The 14,433-nt window shown below is 40.0% G+C and overlaps 1 protein-coding gene across 6 annotated transcripts in view; it reads left to right on the forward strand.

The window, feature by feature from the left end:
• tenm1 (teneurin transmembrane protein 1) overlaps positions 1 to 14,433 on the forward strand; it is a 2,412,691-nt gene that overhangs the window by 2,272,672 nt on the left and 125,586 nt on the right. For all 6 annotated transcript variants that reach the window (XM_043704862.1, XM_043704861.1, XM_043704865.1 and 3 more), the window contains 3 exons: positions 3,453 to 3,572; positions 7,383 to 7,644; positions 10,705 to 10,972. In XM_043704862.1, coding sequence (XP_043560797.1) covers positions 3,453 to 3,572; positions 7,383 to 7,644; positions 10,705 to 10,972 — 650 coding nt within the window. The remainder of the gene's footprint in view (positions 1 to 3,452; positions 3,573 to 7,382; positions 7,645 to 10,704; positions 10,973 to 14,433) is intronic.

The raw sequence follows: 14,433 nt of genomic DNA on the forward strand, positions 1-14,433 counted from the left end.
AAAGGAGCAGTCACTTTATTGGGAGTTTTGTACAGAACCCCCCCCAGTAGTAACAGATACATGGAGGAGCAGATTGGGAGGCAGATTTTGGAAAGGTACAGAAGTACCAGGGTTTTGTCATGGGTGACTTCAGCTTCCCTAATAGTGATTGGAACCTCCTTAATGTAAATAGTTTGAATCGAGCAGAATTTGTCAGGTGTGTCCAGGAAGGATTCCTGACTCAATATATAGATAGGCCGACTAGACAGGAGGCCATATTGGATTTGGTGCTTGGCAACGAAATAGGTCAGGTGTCAGATCTCTTGGTGGGTAAACATTTTGGAAATAGTGATCCCAACTCCCTGGCCTTTACAATAGTCATGGAGAGGGATAAGAGCAGATGGGGTATGGGAAAGTATTAAATTGGGAGAGGAGGAATTACAATGCTATTAGGCAGGAACTGTGGAGCATAAATTGGGAACAGATATTCTCAGGGAAATGGACAAAAGAAAAGTGGAGGTTGTTAGGGGAGCACTTGCTGCAAGAGCTAGATCAGACTGTCCCATTGAGGCAAGGAAGGGATAGTAGGGTTAAGGAGCCTTGGATGACAAGAGATGTGGGACATCTAATAGAATAATCAAGAGGAAGAAGGACGCTTACTTAAGGGTGAGGAAGCAAGGATCAGACAGGGCTCGAGACGGTTACAAGGAAGCCAGGAAGGAATTGAAGAATCGACTTCGGAAAGCTAGAAGGCGGCATGAAAAAGCCTTGGCGGTTCAGATTAAGGAAAATCCCAAGCCTTCTACAATTAGGTGAGGAATAAGAGAATGGCCAGAGTGAGGGTAGGGCTGATCAGGGATCGGGCAAGAAACTTGTGCCTGGAGTTGGAGGAGGTAGTAGAAGTCCTTAATAAATACTTTGCTTCAGTATTCAGTAGTGAGAGGCACCTTGTCATTTGTGAGGACAGGTTGATATGCTTGAACAGGTTGATGCTAAGAAGGAGAATGTGGTGGAAATTTTGAAAAACAGGAGGATAGATAAGTTCCCTGAGCCAGACAGGATATACCCAAGGTTACTATGGGAAGCGACAGAAGAGATTCCTGCACCTTTGGCGATGGTCTTTGTGTCCTCAGTGACCACTGGAGTAGAACCAGATGATTGGAGGGTGGAAAATGTTATTCCCTTGTTTAAGAAAGGTAATAGAATAACACTGGGCTTTATAGACCAGTTAGTCTTATGTTGGTAGTGGCAAATAATTGGAGAGGATTCTGAAAGACAGAATTGATGATTATTTGGAAAAGCATATTTAATTAGAGATAGTCAGCATGACTTTGTGAGGGGCAGATCTTGCCTCACAAACCTTACTGAATTATTTGAGGATGAGACAAAACAGATTGATAAAGGTAGAGCAGTGGATATGGTGTATATGGATTTTAGCAAGGCATTTGTTAAGGGTCCCCATGTTAGGCTCATTCAGAAAGTGAGCATACATGGGATACAGGGAGATTTGGCTGCCTAGATACAGAATTGGCTGGCCCATAGTAAACAGAGGGTGGTGGTAGATGGAATGTATTCAGCCTGGGGCTCGGTGGCCTACAGTGTTCCGCAGGGATCTGTTCTGAGGCCTCTGCTCTTTGTGATTAGATGAGGGAGTTTAAGGGTTGGTTTAAGTTTGTTGGTGAAGTTGTGGACAGTGTGGGGGGCTGTTGTGTGTTGCAGCAGGACATTGACAAAATGCAGAGCTGGGTAGAGAAGTAGCAGATGATATTCAACCTGGAAAAGTGTCAAGTGACTTATTTTGGAAGGTCGAATTTGAATGCAGATTACAGGGTTAAAGGCAAGATTCTTGGCAGTGTGGAGGAATAGAGGGATCTTGGAGTCCATGTCCATAGATCCCTCAAAGTTATCACCCAAGTTGATAGGGTTGTCAAGAAGGCATATAGTGTGTTGGCATTCATTAGCAGGGGATTTAAATTTTAACAGCTGTGAGGTTATGCTGCAGATGTTTAAAGCCCTGGTTAAACCACACTTGCAATATTGTGTTCAGTTCTGGTTGCCTCATCATAGGAAGGATGTGGAAGCTTTTGAGGAGGTGCAAATGAGATTTACCAGAATGCTGCCTGGACTGGAGGGCATGTCTTATGAAGAAAGGTTGTGGAAGCTGGGGCTTTTCTCATTGGAGTGAAGAAGGATGAGAAGAGACTTGATAGAGGTCCACAAAATGATGAGAGGCAGAGACTTTTTCCCAGGGCAGAAGTGGTTATCACAAGTGGGCATACTTTTAAGGTGATTGGAGAAAGCTTAAGGGGAGACATCAGAGGGTGGTGAGCACAGAATGCACTGCCAGCATTGGTAGTAGAGTCAGGTATACTCAGGATATTTAAAGTTAAAAGTCACACAACACCAGGTTATAGTCAAACAGGTTTATTTGGAAGCACTAGCTTTTGGAGCACTGCTCCTTCATCAGGTGGTTGTTGAGTATAAAATCATAAAACACAGAATTTATAACAAAAGGCTACAATGTCATAGAGTGATATATTGAACAGACCTGGATTGTTAAGGCTTTCGTCTTTTAGAATGAGTTGCAGGTTTCAGTTTATGAAATGTAAATCTCAGAACTTCTTTTAAGTCACCTTCTCAAAATAACTTAAGATTTTTATAACAAAATGTGACATCTCAGCTCAGACAATGCATTAAAGGTATGAGGTCAGAGCCTGCCTGTACCCCAATCTTAAGTTGTATTTCCAAAGTTTAATTTACAAAATATGACATAGATTGACTACCTGCATTGCCTGCCTGCAGATTATGCATTTTTGACCACCCTCTCGGCTGATGCGCACCCTCAAATAGAATTGATCCATTCTTCACGATAAACCTCTTCACTTTGCTGAGAATCACATTTCACACAAAAGTCTTACCTAAGAAATAGCTCTTTGAATATTTGTCTAAATGAATAACTCGAGAAGACTCTTCCAGTTACAAGTGGCAGCATTTTTGAGTCTGCAACAATATAAGAAGTAACAATTCATAATGGATTATTTTTATGTAATTGTACTATCAGTATTTATAAAAGATTTACACACTTTAGTTACAAAAGATCCCTATACAATTTTTACCCTCATTGCTGTTTCTGCTGCTTCAGTTTAGGTTGACTGTTTAAAAGAACATTGTCATACCATTAGCAAGTTGCTCCTGCTAAATTAAAAGCCTGTAATAGAGCAAAATACAACCAATCTAATCTCATTTAACTGGTTGAGATAAATAAGATAAATGTTATGGATTAGACTCAATGAAGTTTGGCATTGAAATGAACCATTTGTTTGTCTTTATTCAGTTTGTGATCCAGACAGGATTTAGTATAAATAGAGTTGATGTGAAGCTATGTCAGTTTTCTTTGCTGGCTTATTGCATAAATTAATTGCAATTATTGATCATCTTTTTAATCTATTTATCTGCATGTTGTCTGATTCCAGCCGCGTGTGTGTCATTCGAGGACAGGTGGTTGCAGTGGATGAGACCCCGCTAGTTGGTGTGAACATCAGCTTTTTGCACCATGTAGATTATGGATACACAATCAGCCGCCAGGATGGCAGGTGCAGAAGAACGTTTTTCTCTGTTATCTCAGACCCACTTGTCACCAGATGCATCCTGAGTCAAATGTGCTTGATAATTGAACAAATAAGAAGGCAGGATGTTCATCAATGAGACATGAAAAATGAGGCTGAGATAGAAGGCTTATTGATTAATGGGATACATAACTGAATTTTTAACAGTAAATCTGGAACAATGATTGATAATGCAATAAACACCAAAATGCTGCTTACAATTAACAGGTCACAGAGAGCCTTTGGAGATATAGATAGTATTAACTTTTCAAGAGAATGACCCTGTCATCTTCCTGACCTTCTTTGTTTTTAATTTGGATTCCTTGCATACTGTAGTATTTTGTTTTTGCATATGTGGTGCAATCATTGGACTCAAGGCAAATGAAATTATTGATTTCTGTTGGCTTCCTTACCTAAGATCAACATCCTGCAGTATGATATTAATAAAAGGGAAATAGAAAGATGAAAATCTTTAATAAAATATGAGTTAATTATCTGGCTTTAATTTATAATGCCTTTTCACTGTTGGATTTCATATATTTAAAGAATTGAATCTTCAACCCATCTCATTTAGTTAATGGAATTATTGTGTGGTAAATTAGATCCAAATGGGGCAAGAAAAAATGGTGTTATAACTAATAGTCTAAAACTAATGACTCAAAATTTGATCAGGAGCCAACTTCAAACATCTGTTATCTAAATTGGAGAATATGACACCTAATAATACATTGAGTTCTCATATAGGTTCTGACAATTTAACTCTTGTGATTTTGAATAATGAATAAAATATTTTTTATTGTGTTCATGTTCAATTGAAGTGTGCCACTAAAAGTTTAATGTGATATTATAAGATGACAACAGTCAAAATCTTTTCCTGTTTCAGCGTTCATGAGTTGTAATGATGTTTTAGGTTTCACACTGGCAATAGAATGATTGAATCTTTAATTTACATGTAAATTGGTAGGAGGGCCATAAACTTCTGAAGAAGGATCAGCTGACTGTTTAATGATCTTTGTAATCCTGTCACCTTAATGTTCCCAATCTCAATTGAGTGAAGGAGGTACCTCCTTATAAAGTTGGAGTTAAATCCGTTCTCGCTACCACTAAGGCACCTGTGTGAATGTGGAAAATTGTTGAACTGTCCATAAATAAAAACAGGCCAAAACCAATCTGCCAGTTGCTCACCTATCAGGTTACTGTCAATCATCAGCAAAGTAATTGAAGGTTTTATGAAAAGTGTTGTCAAACAAAAAACTTATACAGTAATAACCTGCTCACCAATGCTTAGTTTGGGTTCTGCCAGGACCATTCAGCTTCTGACTCTATTACAATAAATGCAATAGGTGGGGTAAGGGTGATTGCTCCTGACATCAAGAAGCCCTTATGAAATGAACATGATGAGAATTGTGGACTGGAAATGAAAACATTAAAATCCATTAGTCATCACAAGTGTATGAAATGTAATCAAATTAATCACCAGGATGGTTATTTTGCCTGACTGTGATCATAATTGAAAATAAAAAGAAACTCACACCAGGTTTTATCAATGAACAAGAAAACTCAAAACTTACTTCTTATGACAAACTTACCTGTTCTTGTCATATGTTAGAAGATTATTAATTGGTATTGTAAAAGACTATACACCCTTTAAATCCAAGCACACATTTGCACATAGGATAGACAGATGGACAAGACAAACAGTTCTCTTTGGAATATTTTAGGTGGAAAATTTAAGTCAAAAAGACACAAAGTCTGCGGACCAAAGACCAAACTGAAAGGATGGATTGAGGTGGTTTTTATCACAGTTTGTTTCTGTGCTTGACAATGATATCATGTTGTTACTGGCTGTGATCATCCTCAATTTGGTAGCTGGTCAGTTCAATTTATTATCAACTTAGATCTTGATTTGAATTAGAAGCTTTCTTTCTTTTCTGTGAAGTTTTGAGGCTTTTTATTTTCTCAACTAAAAAGAGAGAGGGACTTTGCTCGCCATAGCTTCAACTGCTTTCTCACCTTTCAGTGAAGTGTCAAACTACTACTTTAAACCAATTCAAACCCCATTGCTAGGCAGTTACTGTTTTGTTTCCAAAAGACATCTTGTGCCAGTACAAAAATACCAAAACCTAGCTTCCAACAAAAAAAGTTTCACTTTTCCTTTTGAGTTGTAAATGAAAACAACGAATAATTCATTATTATCCAGTGTGTATTTCCAAATAAAATGTGTATAATCCTTATACTCACAAAATTGAAGTCAGTGGGAAATTTCTCCATTAGTTAGATGTATTTGTAACACAAAGCAAATTGGTAGTGGTTGCCGGATGTCAGTCATCTCAGACCGAGACAAACATTGCAGGGGTCCCTCACGCTCGCATCTTAGGCACATCCAACTTCAGCTGTTTCATCGATAACTTCCCTCCATCATAAGGTCAAAGATTAGATATTCACTGATGACTGCACATTATTCAATACCATTTGACTGCTCAGCTACTGATTAATTTGCATCATTTACAGCATTCAGGTATGAACTGATAAGATGCAAGTAACATTATGTCACACAATGACCATCTCATTCACGAGGCAATCTAACCATCTCTCCTAGATACTCAATGGTATTTATCATGGCTTAATCCCTCATTGTAAACATCCTAGGATTTAACATTAACTAGATACTGAACTGAATAAGGCACATAAATGCTGAAGTAATAGCAGCAAGTCAGATTCTGGGAATTCTGAGGTGAATAATTCATGTCCTGAATTCCTGAAGCCTATTCACAATCAACAAGGTGTGACAAAATATTCTATACTTGCCTGGAGGAATCTAGCTCCAACAACACTCAAAAAACTTAATAGCATCCTGGACAAAGCAGTGAACTCGCTTGGCAACCTTTTCACGATTTTAAACATTCACTCCTTCCACTACTGACACACAGTCAAACCAGTGCATTCAATTTTCAAGGGATGCATTGTAATAATTCAGGTTTCTTTCGAGGCACCTTCTAAATGTGAGACCTCTACCGCCTACATGGACACACAGATACATGTGAACACCACCATCTGCAATTTCCCCTCCAAGTAACACACTGTCCTTAGAACTTTATCACCATTCATGTTTTGTCTTTTCTTAATTGCTCTGTGTTTGCACTCACAATAGATAGACTGTAGTGGCTCACAAAGGTGACTGACCACTACCTCCTCAAGGGCAGTTATGAATGGGCAGCAAACACTGGTCTTGCAGGCAGCGGATAGTCTCACAAAGAATATGAAACATCATACAATTCTGCATAGAATTAGTCAGAAAATATTGTGTTGTTTACAATGTATTGCATGAATCTGTTCAATTGAATTATTTCTATTGTGTGAAAAATCCCGTCAATGTAAATTCTAAAGACCTGTTTTTGTACTGCTAAAGTTACTTGTTTATTTAAAAACTGCAAAATTCCTCATAGTGAAGCAAAGGATCACTCAGAATAGAAAAATATCTTCATTAAACAAATGCTAAAATGCAAAAAAAAAGGATAGTGGAATAAATTTTCCACATAGTTTATAATATTCATATAGAACTAACTACAAAAAAAAATGAAACTGATGTGAAATGATATTCCACAAAGAGTAAATGGTACAATCAAAGACAAACTTCCTCTGTGTTTAAAGCTAGTTTCAACTTCAATAGTCAATTCTCGTGAAATATATGACAACTGCATTACTTAGATCATATTCATATCAAAGTCTGACGCAATTTTACATTTGATTTCTTCTTAAGCCTTACTTATTTTGAATTATTTTTCTTTTTGTTGCCAGCTTTGATCTTGTAGCGGTTGGAGGAATCTCTGTCACGCTTGCCTTTGAGCGTGCTCCTTTCATCACTGAAAATCGTACACTCTGGTTACCGTGGAACAGATTTGTTGTTGTAGATAAAGTCATCATGAAGAGAGTAGAATCTAAGCCACCTGTCTGTGACCTCAGTAGCTTTGCTACTCTTAATCCAATTGTTCTTCCTTCACCCCTGACTACCTTTACAGGATCTTGTCCAGGCAGAGGACCAGCCATCCCAGAATTACAAGTAGGAGCAGCTATTTTCAGAATCTTAATGTGTTAGATTAATAACATGCTGTTGAATATTTTTGTTTATGGGGACAGTGTGTCATGTTTCAACATTACAATTTTTATTGGGTTGGAGTGGTCAAGTTTGAAAAATGAGGAAAATTATCAAAGAATATATCAGTAAAATATGGGTGCTGGAGCTCAGTCTACCCATGGCTGCACAGCCTCCAAACACTTCCTGATAGCAAATGCAAGTAGTATTTTTAATTTGCATATTAATGTAGAATTTTGAGCCATGCAAAATAAGAAATCATTGCTTTCACACGAAAGCAAGATAGTTCTTTACCTTCATCATATAATTTGAATTCATGTCAACAGATAATACTGCATTGAGTGGCAGAGTGACCCTATTTGAAAGATGCACCAAATTCAGGAACGATCGAGCTAGGCTATCTTGGCAAGCAAATAATGATCCAACTCAAAAATGGGCTAGTCAGCTATTTCAGGGCAAAATGTTTATACTCTGGGACCTCAGAGAGTAATCTGTACTGTCTTGACTCCAATCCCAGCAAAGAGGTATATGGTTCCCTGATGGATGAGTCAATTTCCAGTCACCCACTTTGCTGATTATGAGCGACATACCAACCTGTAGCAACTGAAAAACAGCACATCCTTTGAAGAATGGAAGATGCACCACCTCTTTCAATAATCTTCTTGGCTCCCATCAATTTAATAAACCACAACAGAAGTTAGAGTGGTGTAAGAAAATATCTGTTATAAATTGCAGATTTTATACAATGAATACTACTGCTGTACATTTAGAAGGTTTGTTTCTTGCCCTCCCTCCCACTTTGTCTGGGTGCAGGCCCAACATCTATTGCTGGAATGGATTTGACTTGCAAATTGGTTCACTCTTGTGATTTTTGAAGACTTTGACAGGCATACTCTAAACCAAGAGGTCCTCAACCAGTTGAGAGACTCTTGCACAGATGTAGGCTCACCCTACGAGGCCTCAGATGCTGGAGGCTATGAGGGGTGGTATAGAGGCAGGGCACCTCTGGAGCATTCTGAGAAGAAGCTGAGAGGAACCATCCTTAAGAAGAAGGGACACAAGAAGTAAAGTTGAGGTGCTTCATCCACCTCTTGCCTGGCCATGGATCCTGAGCAGCTGCAGCTAGAGCACAAGTCTGAGCACAGATTCAGCAACCTCTTCCACTCTTGAAAGAATGTGCTGCTTTTCAATTGTTACAGTTTGGTACCTCTCTCAATCAGCAAAATGGGTGCCTGGAAATTGACTCATCTATCAGGAAACTATGAACATTTTCATTGATATTGGAGTCAAGGCACCTAGGTCTTCAAGGTGGCTGCTACCCTGTTCATGGAGGCAGCAAAGGACCCGGTGACACCGCAGTAGTTCTCTCCAGTCCAGTGAGGGCAGCTGGTACACCTGCTAGTGTCCCTCTGCCTTCCTCTGCAGGTTTAGCTTGTCACTTATGGTCAAGTACAGAGGCACATCTTCTGCACAGGGCTGAGGAGGTACCAAATCTCCCCATAAGTATCAGAGACCATGGGTATTTCTTCCTTCATTAGCTCTGAACATGTACCAGTGATGTGCTCACTCTCTTGTGTTCCCAAGCTGAGTCTAGCTTGTTATCAATGGATGTGACTGTCTCTGTGCTGTGGGGGTAATCACCTTGCCAGAGCAGATTGCTATGTAGCTCACTGGGTTCCTGGACCATTCCTGTTTCCCTGTCAACCCTGAAACAATCCCAATCAGCACAACATTGTGCTCCTTAAAGTATCTTTGAGGATCTTTATGTCTGACACTCCTCTGCCAGTCTTGGTACTCTCCATATGGTAATGGACCAGTTTTCTCTGCAATGCATTAAAGAGAATGATTGAGTTTGATGGCAATGGATGCAGGAAGACTTCTTAAGTGTGTATAACATTGCCATGCGGTGTGCTATCTCCAGTAAGTGAGTAAGAAATGTAATGCCCAGGAAGGATTAGCAGTTTGACAGCAAGAGGAGGGTCTGAGCCTTTGAGTGCACATCATGGAGGCTTGCAGGCTTTGACCCTTTGTGAGTTGCCTTTGCATGACAGAGTTAGATGCCCATGTGAGCATGAGCTAACAGAGAGAAGATAATGCCACGTGCTCTTGCAGAGTGCAGAATTTGATTTCTTGTGCCATGATAGCTATGTACATTTGTAGGGTTTTTGGCATTGACTCACACTGCTATTTCAGCCCAGTCATACAGGTTTGATGGAATGGCCTCCTGCTGCCATTGCTCTGGAAGTGGACTTCCCTTCTATCCCTGACTCGATACAATAATATTTGCAATGAAAGATCATTGAGATGAGGGGTGAACTTCTGCTATTTAGGCGACCTTTCTTCAGTGTTGAGGGCGGCCAGCACATACTGAGAGACTTGCAGTAAATGAAATGATGTCCAGCTGGCCTTTCAACATAGCATCAGAATCTAAGATCCTGGAATGGCTTGCTAAGGGCAAGAACTTCCTGCTCCCTTTTCACATGTGGTTCTCCAAATCAGTCACCCAACATCCCACTTGCTTAGAAATAAAGTGAGAAGCAAGTAATCATGCAAGATAGCTAAACATGTGCAATGGTGGATGTGGTGCCATCTATGTTGCCTGCCACCATATTTTAAATCCAAAATGGAAAACATTAGCCCCAGTGTCTTCCAGGATAAAATCTGCCTTTTCAGCTACATTCATGTACTTTGATGTCAACTATATGAGTACTTTGTTGTTTTTAGTCAGCACACCAAACGTTTTTCTGGCTGGGTGAAATGATCAGTTAGTGCTAAATTAAAGAGAAGACACGTCCATTTCAAAACTGGACTGGACTAAATTCACAAGGGACATTCACAGCCAGCAAACAGGAGATGTTCATCCCATCGGTCTTGAATGAATTTGCACCCAAATTCTTGAATCCTTATCTCAGAAAATAAGTATCCTCGAATCAAATTACTGCACTGTGTTCCATTGTTGTTATAGAATCTCCACCGTTGCATGGTGTAAAACTATGCAAACTCAAAGAAATTAATGTTCTTTGGCAGGTTGTACAGGAAGAGATTGCCATCCCAGCCAGCTTTGTGAAGCTCAGTTACCTCAGCAGCCGTGCTCCTGGGTATAAATCATTATTGAGGATTATCATGACTCATGCCTTTATTCCAAACGGATTAATCAAGGTTCATCTCATGATTGCTATTGAGGGACGGCTCTTTCAGAAATGGTTTCCAGCCACACCTGACCTAGCCTACACTTACACATGGAACAAAACAGATGTTTATGGCCAGAGGGTTTCTGGTCTCACTGAAGCAGAAGGTATGCTACGTAATGTAATCCTGCTCAATGCATTGCTGTGAAGTGTGAATGAACAAAACCAATATCATTATTCAAATCATTTCTGTGACAAAATATTCACTCGAAGTCTTGAGAAACTGCTGTTTTAAGTGTGTGTGTGTGTGTGTGTGTGTGTACACGTGTGTGTGTACACACAAAGTCAAATGGATTAGTTAGTGTTGATGACAAATTAATTTACTGAATATTTAAATTGGGGTGAGAGCATTAGTTCCTACTTCAGAGTTGTTTTTGTGACACGTTTCTGGGCAGCCACTGCTTTTAAAATTCTCAGATACAGAAATAGAAGGGACATTTTTTTACCATTCTTTCTCTCTTTAATAAAGCTATGATGTCACATTTGGCACTTGGTTTGATACCCTATTTTCCAATGTTTCTCAATACAAGTCACTAAGAAACCAGAGCTGCCAACAAGTAACCTCTTACCTCCAAAGTATATATAACAACAAATAACCAAGACACAACATCCGAACTAGAAAACCATTGCTCAAAAGTTTAATGTCTTTCAAGAGAGAACTATTAATCAAGATTAATGCAACTCATAGAAAGCCCTAGTTTGGACTTCTTCACTCGATTAATGAGGTGATCATATTTGGGAGAATAGTTAAAATATTGCAATTGACTTCAACCTGTCAAGGCTTAACTAATAGCAGAAAATACTCAGGCCCTGATTTTTATTTTGGGAATGGGTGCACAGTGGCAGGAGAAATCCTGACTCTGCAAACACAACCTTTGGAAATTGCTGCTGACTGGATCAGGGGTTGGGGTGGGGATGTATGGTCTGGCTTAGAATTTTGGTCAAGCAATCAGGGAAGACCTGACTGGACTGCCAGTTCCTGATGAAGGATGGGCAGAGAACATGCTCTGGGGGTCCAGGACTGGACAAAAATTGAAATAAAGGAATAACACATTTCTCCAGCCATCACCCTGACAGCTTCCTCACCCCCACACAGTCCTCATGCCTCACCAATGCCAACCTTATATTTCTCTAGCCTTTCTCATGGCCAATCATTGTCCCTATGATAATTTAGTCCCTACTTCCATCAACCCTCTTACCCCTTCAGCTACCATGCCACTTGCCTAGTTTTCACAAGATCCATGAACATGGGAGAAAAAATAGTTACATTACTAAAAGTTTTTTTAATTGCAGACTACACTGTATTTAAAAAAAAATTCTCATTCGTAGAAATTACTGGAGAAACTCAGCAGTCTGGCACCATCTGTGAGGAGGAAATTGAGTTAATGTTTTGGATCCTTCTACAGAACAAGCCCTTCTTCAAAATCCATGATTGTTTGTTTTACTGTCATTCATAAATAAACATGTTGGCACTCTTTGGCAAGTTGAACTGCTCAGAGCTCACACATCTTTTCTGCACAATCATCTCCATAGTTAATGATCCCAAAGGGAAACTGACCACCCTTCCCTACCCCATTAACTCCCTCAATGATCCCTGACTCCCACCACCAAGACATCCTGGTACCATTTCCAAAAGGGCACCCCTGCTCTCCAAAGGGGTATCCTCGCTAACTAAACGAAACATGACAAACAGATCTACGCTTGTGTGGTCTAACCTCCACACTCCAGATTACAGACACTACTAACTTGAAGGACAGATTTCAGTGGATCTGATAATTTAAACACCAGCTACCTCTGCAACACATGCTTTGGTAAACTATGGACAATCCCACTTCCACCAAAATGAGATGGTGCTTTCTTTTGATGGGAGAGGATTGAGGGTTATACAAGGGTTCCCAATGTCTTCTGCCATTTTCACACTGTTTTCCTTTGCTGTGAAATCTATGTCCGTTATTTCGTGATCCCACTGGGAGTATGTGTTTCTTACAATTGGCAAAAATGATATGAGTTCACCTGTCACTCACTCCATCATCATCAGTTGATTTTCATTTCATTGCCTCACTGGACAAGGTATTGAAGAACAACCAATGCTTGTGGAGCAGCATCCTAAGAAGAATCAATGCCCTGAGAAAAAGAAATTCTTCAATACATTGCTGTGAATTGTGATTAAACAAAACCGTGCTTATTATTTCAAATCACTTCTGTGACAAAATATTCACTGGAAGTCTTTGGAAACTGGTGTTTTAAGTGTGTGTTTGCATGTGTGTATGCTTTTGTACAGCGTTTTGTAGAGGAATAAGACAGAGTGTAATTTTCTGGGTCTGTAGATTGTGAAGGAGCAAAAATGGCCTTTAATAGAGTGATATGTGCTTCTTGTCAGATGTGGGAGTTTAAAGAGAGTTTAAGGGTTACTGCGGATTATATCTGCAATAAATGCTGTTGGTTGCGAATCTTGTCACATCGAATGGATTGGTTGGAGAGACAGTTAGAAGCAATGAGGAATTCGCAACAACAACAATATGTGATGGATGGCAGTTATAGGAAGGGGGAAAGTATCAGATACAGTCACATAGATGGGTTAACTCCAGGAAAGGTAAGAGAGGTAGGCAGCTAGTTCAGATGTGTTCTGTGGCTATCCCCATTTCAAACAAGTATGTTGTTTTGGAAAATGTAGGAGGTGATGGGGAAGGTAGCACGAACAGCCAAATTTCTGGCATTGAGACTGGCTCTAATGCAATGAGGAGTATCTCAGGTCCCAAGAGACCAATTGTGTTATGGGGGCTGTCTTGTCCAAAGTATAGACAGATGTTTCTGTGGCCAGCAGTGAAAAATCAGAATGGTGTGTTGTATCGCTGGTACCAGGATCAAGGATGTCTGAGAACATTCTGTACCCTCTGAATGGGGAGAGGGGCCAGCAAGAGGTCATTGTCCACATTGGAATCAACGACATAGGAAGGGAAAAGGTTGAGATTTTATAGGGACATTACAGAGAGTTAGGCAGGAATTTAAAAAGGAGATCCTCGAGAGTAATAATATCTGGATTACTCCCCGTGCTACGAGCAAGTGAGGGCAAGAATAGGAGGATAGAGAAGATGAATGTATGGCTGAAGAGCTGGTGTATGGGAGATGGATTCACATGTTTGAATTATTGGAATCTCTTTTGGGGTAGGAGTAACCTGCACAAGGAGGACAGATTGCACCTAAATTGGAAGGGGCCTAATATACTGGCAGGGAAATGTGGCAGAGCTGCTCGGAAGGATTTAAACTAGTAAAGTGGGGGATGGGACCCAGGGAGATAGTGAGGAAAGAGATCAGTCTGAGACTGGTACAATTGAGAACAGAAGCAAGTCAAACAGTCAGGACAGGCAGGGACAAGGTAGGACAAATAAATTAAACTCCATTTATTTCAATGCAAGGGGCCTAACAGGGAAGTCAGATGAACTCAGGGTATGGTTAGGAACATGGGACTGGGATATCATAGCAATTACAGAAACATGGCTCAGGGATGGGCAGGACTGGCAGCTTAATGTTCCAGGATACAAATGCTACAGGAAGGACAGAAAGGGAG

Source organism: Chiloscyllium plagiosum, chromosome 15 (genome assembly GCF_004010195.1).
Source record: "Chiloscyllium plagiosum isolate BGI_BamShark_2017 chromosome 15, ASM401019v2, whole genome shotgun sequence".
In the NCBI taxonomy this organism is placed as follows: Eukaryota; Metazoa; Chordata; class Chondrichthyes; order Orectolobiformes; family Hemiscylliidae; genus Chiloscyllium; species Chiloscyllium plagiosum.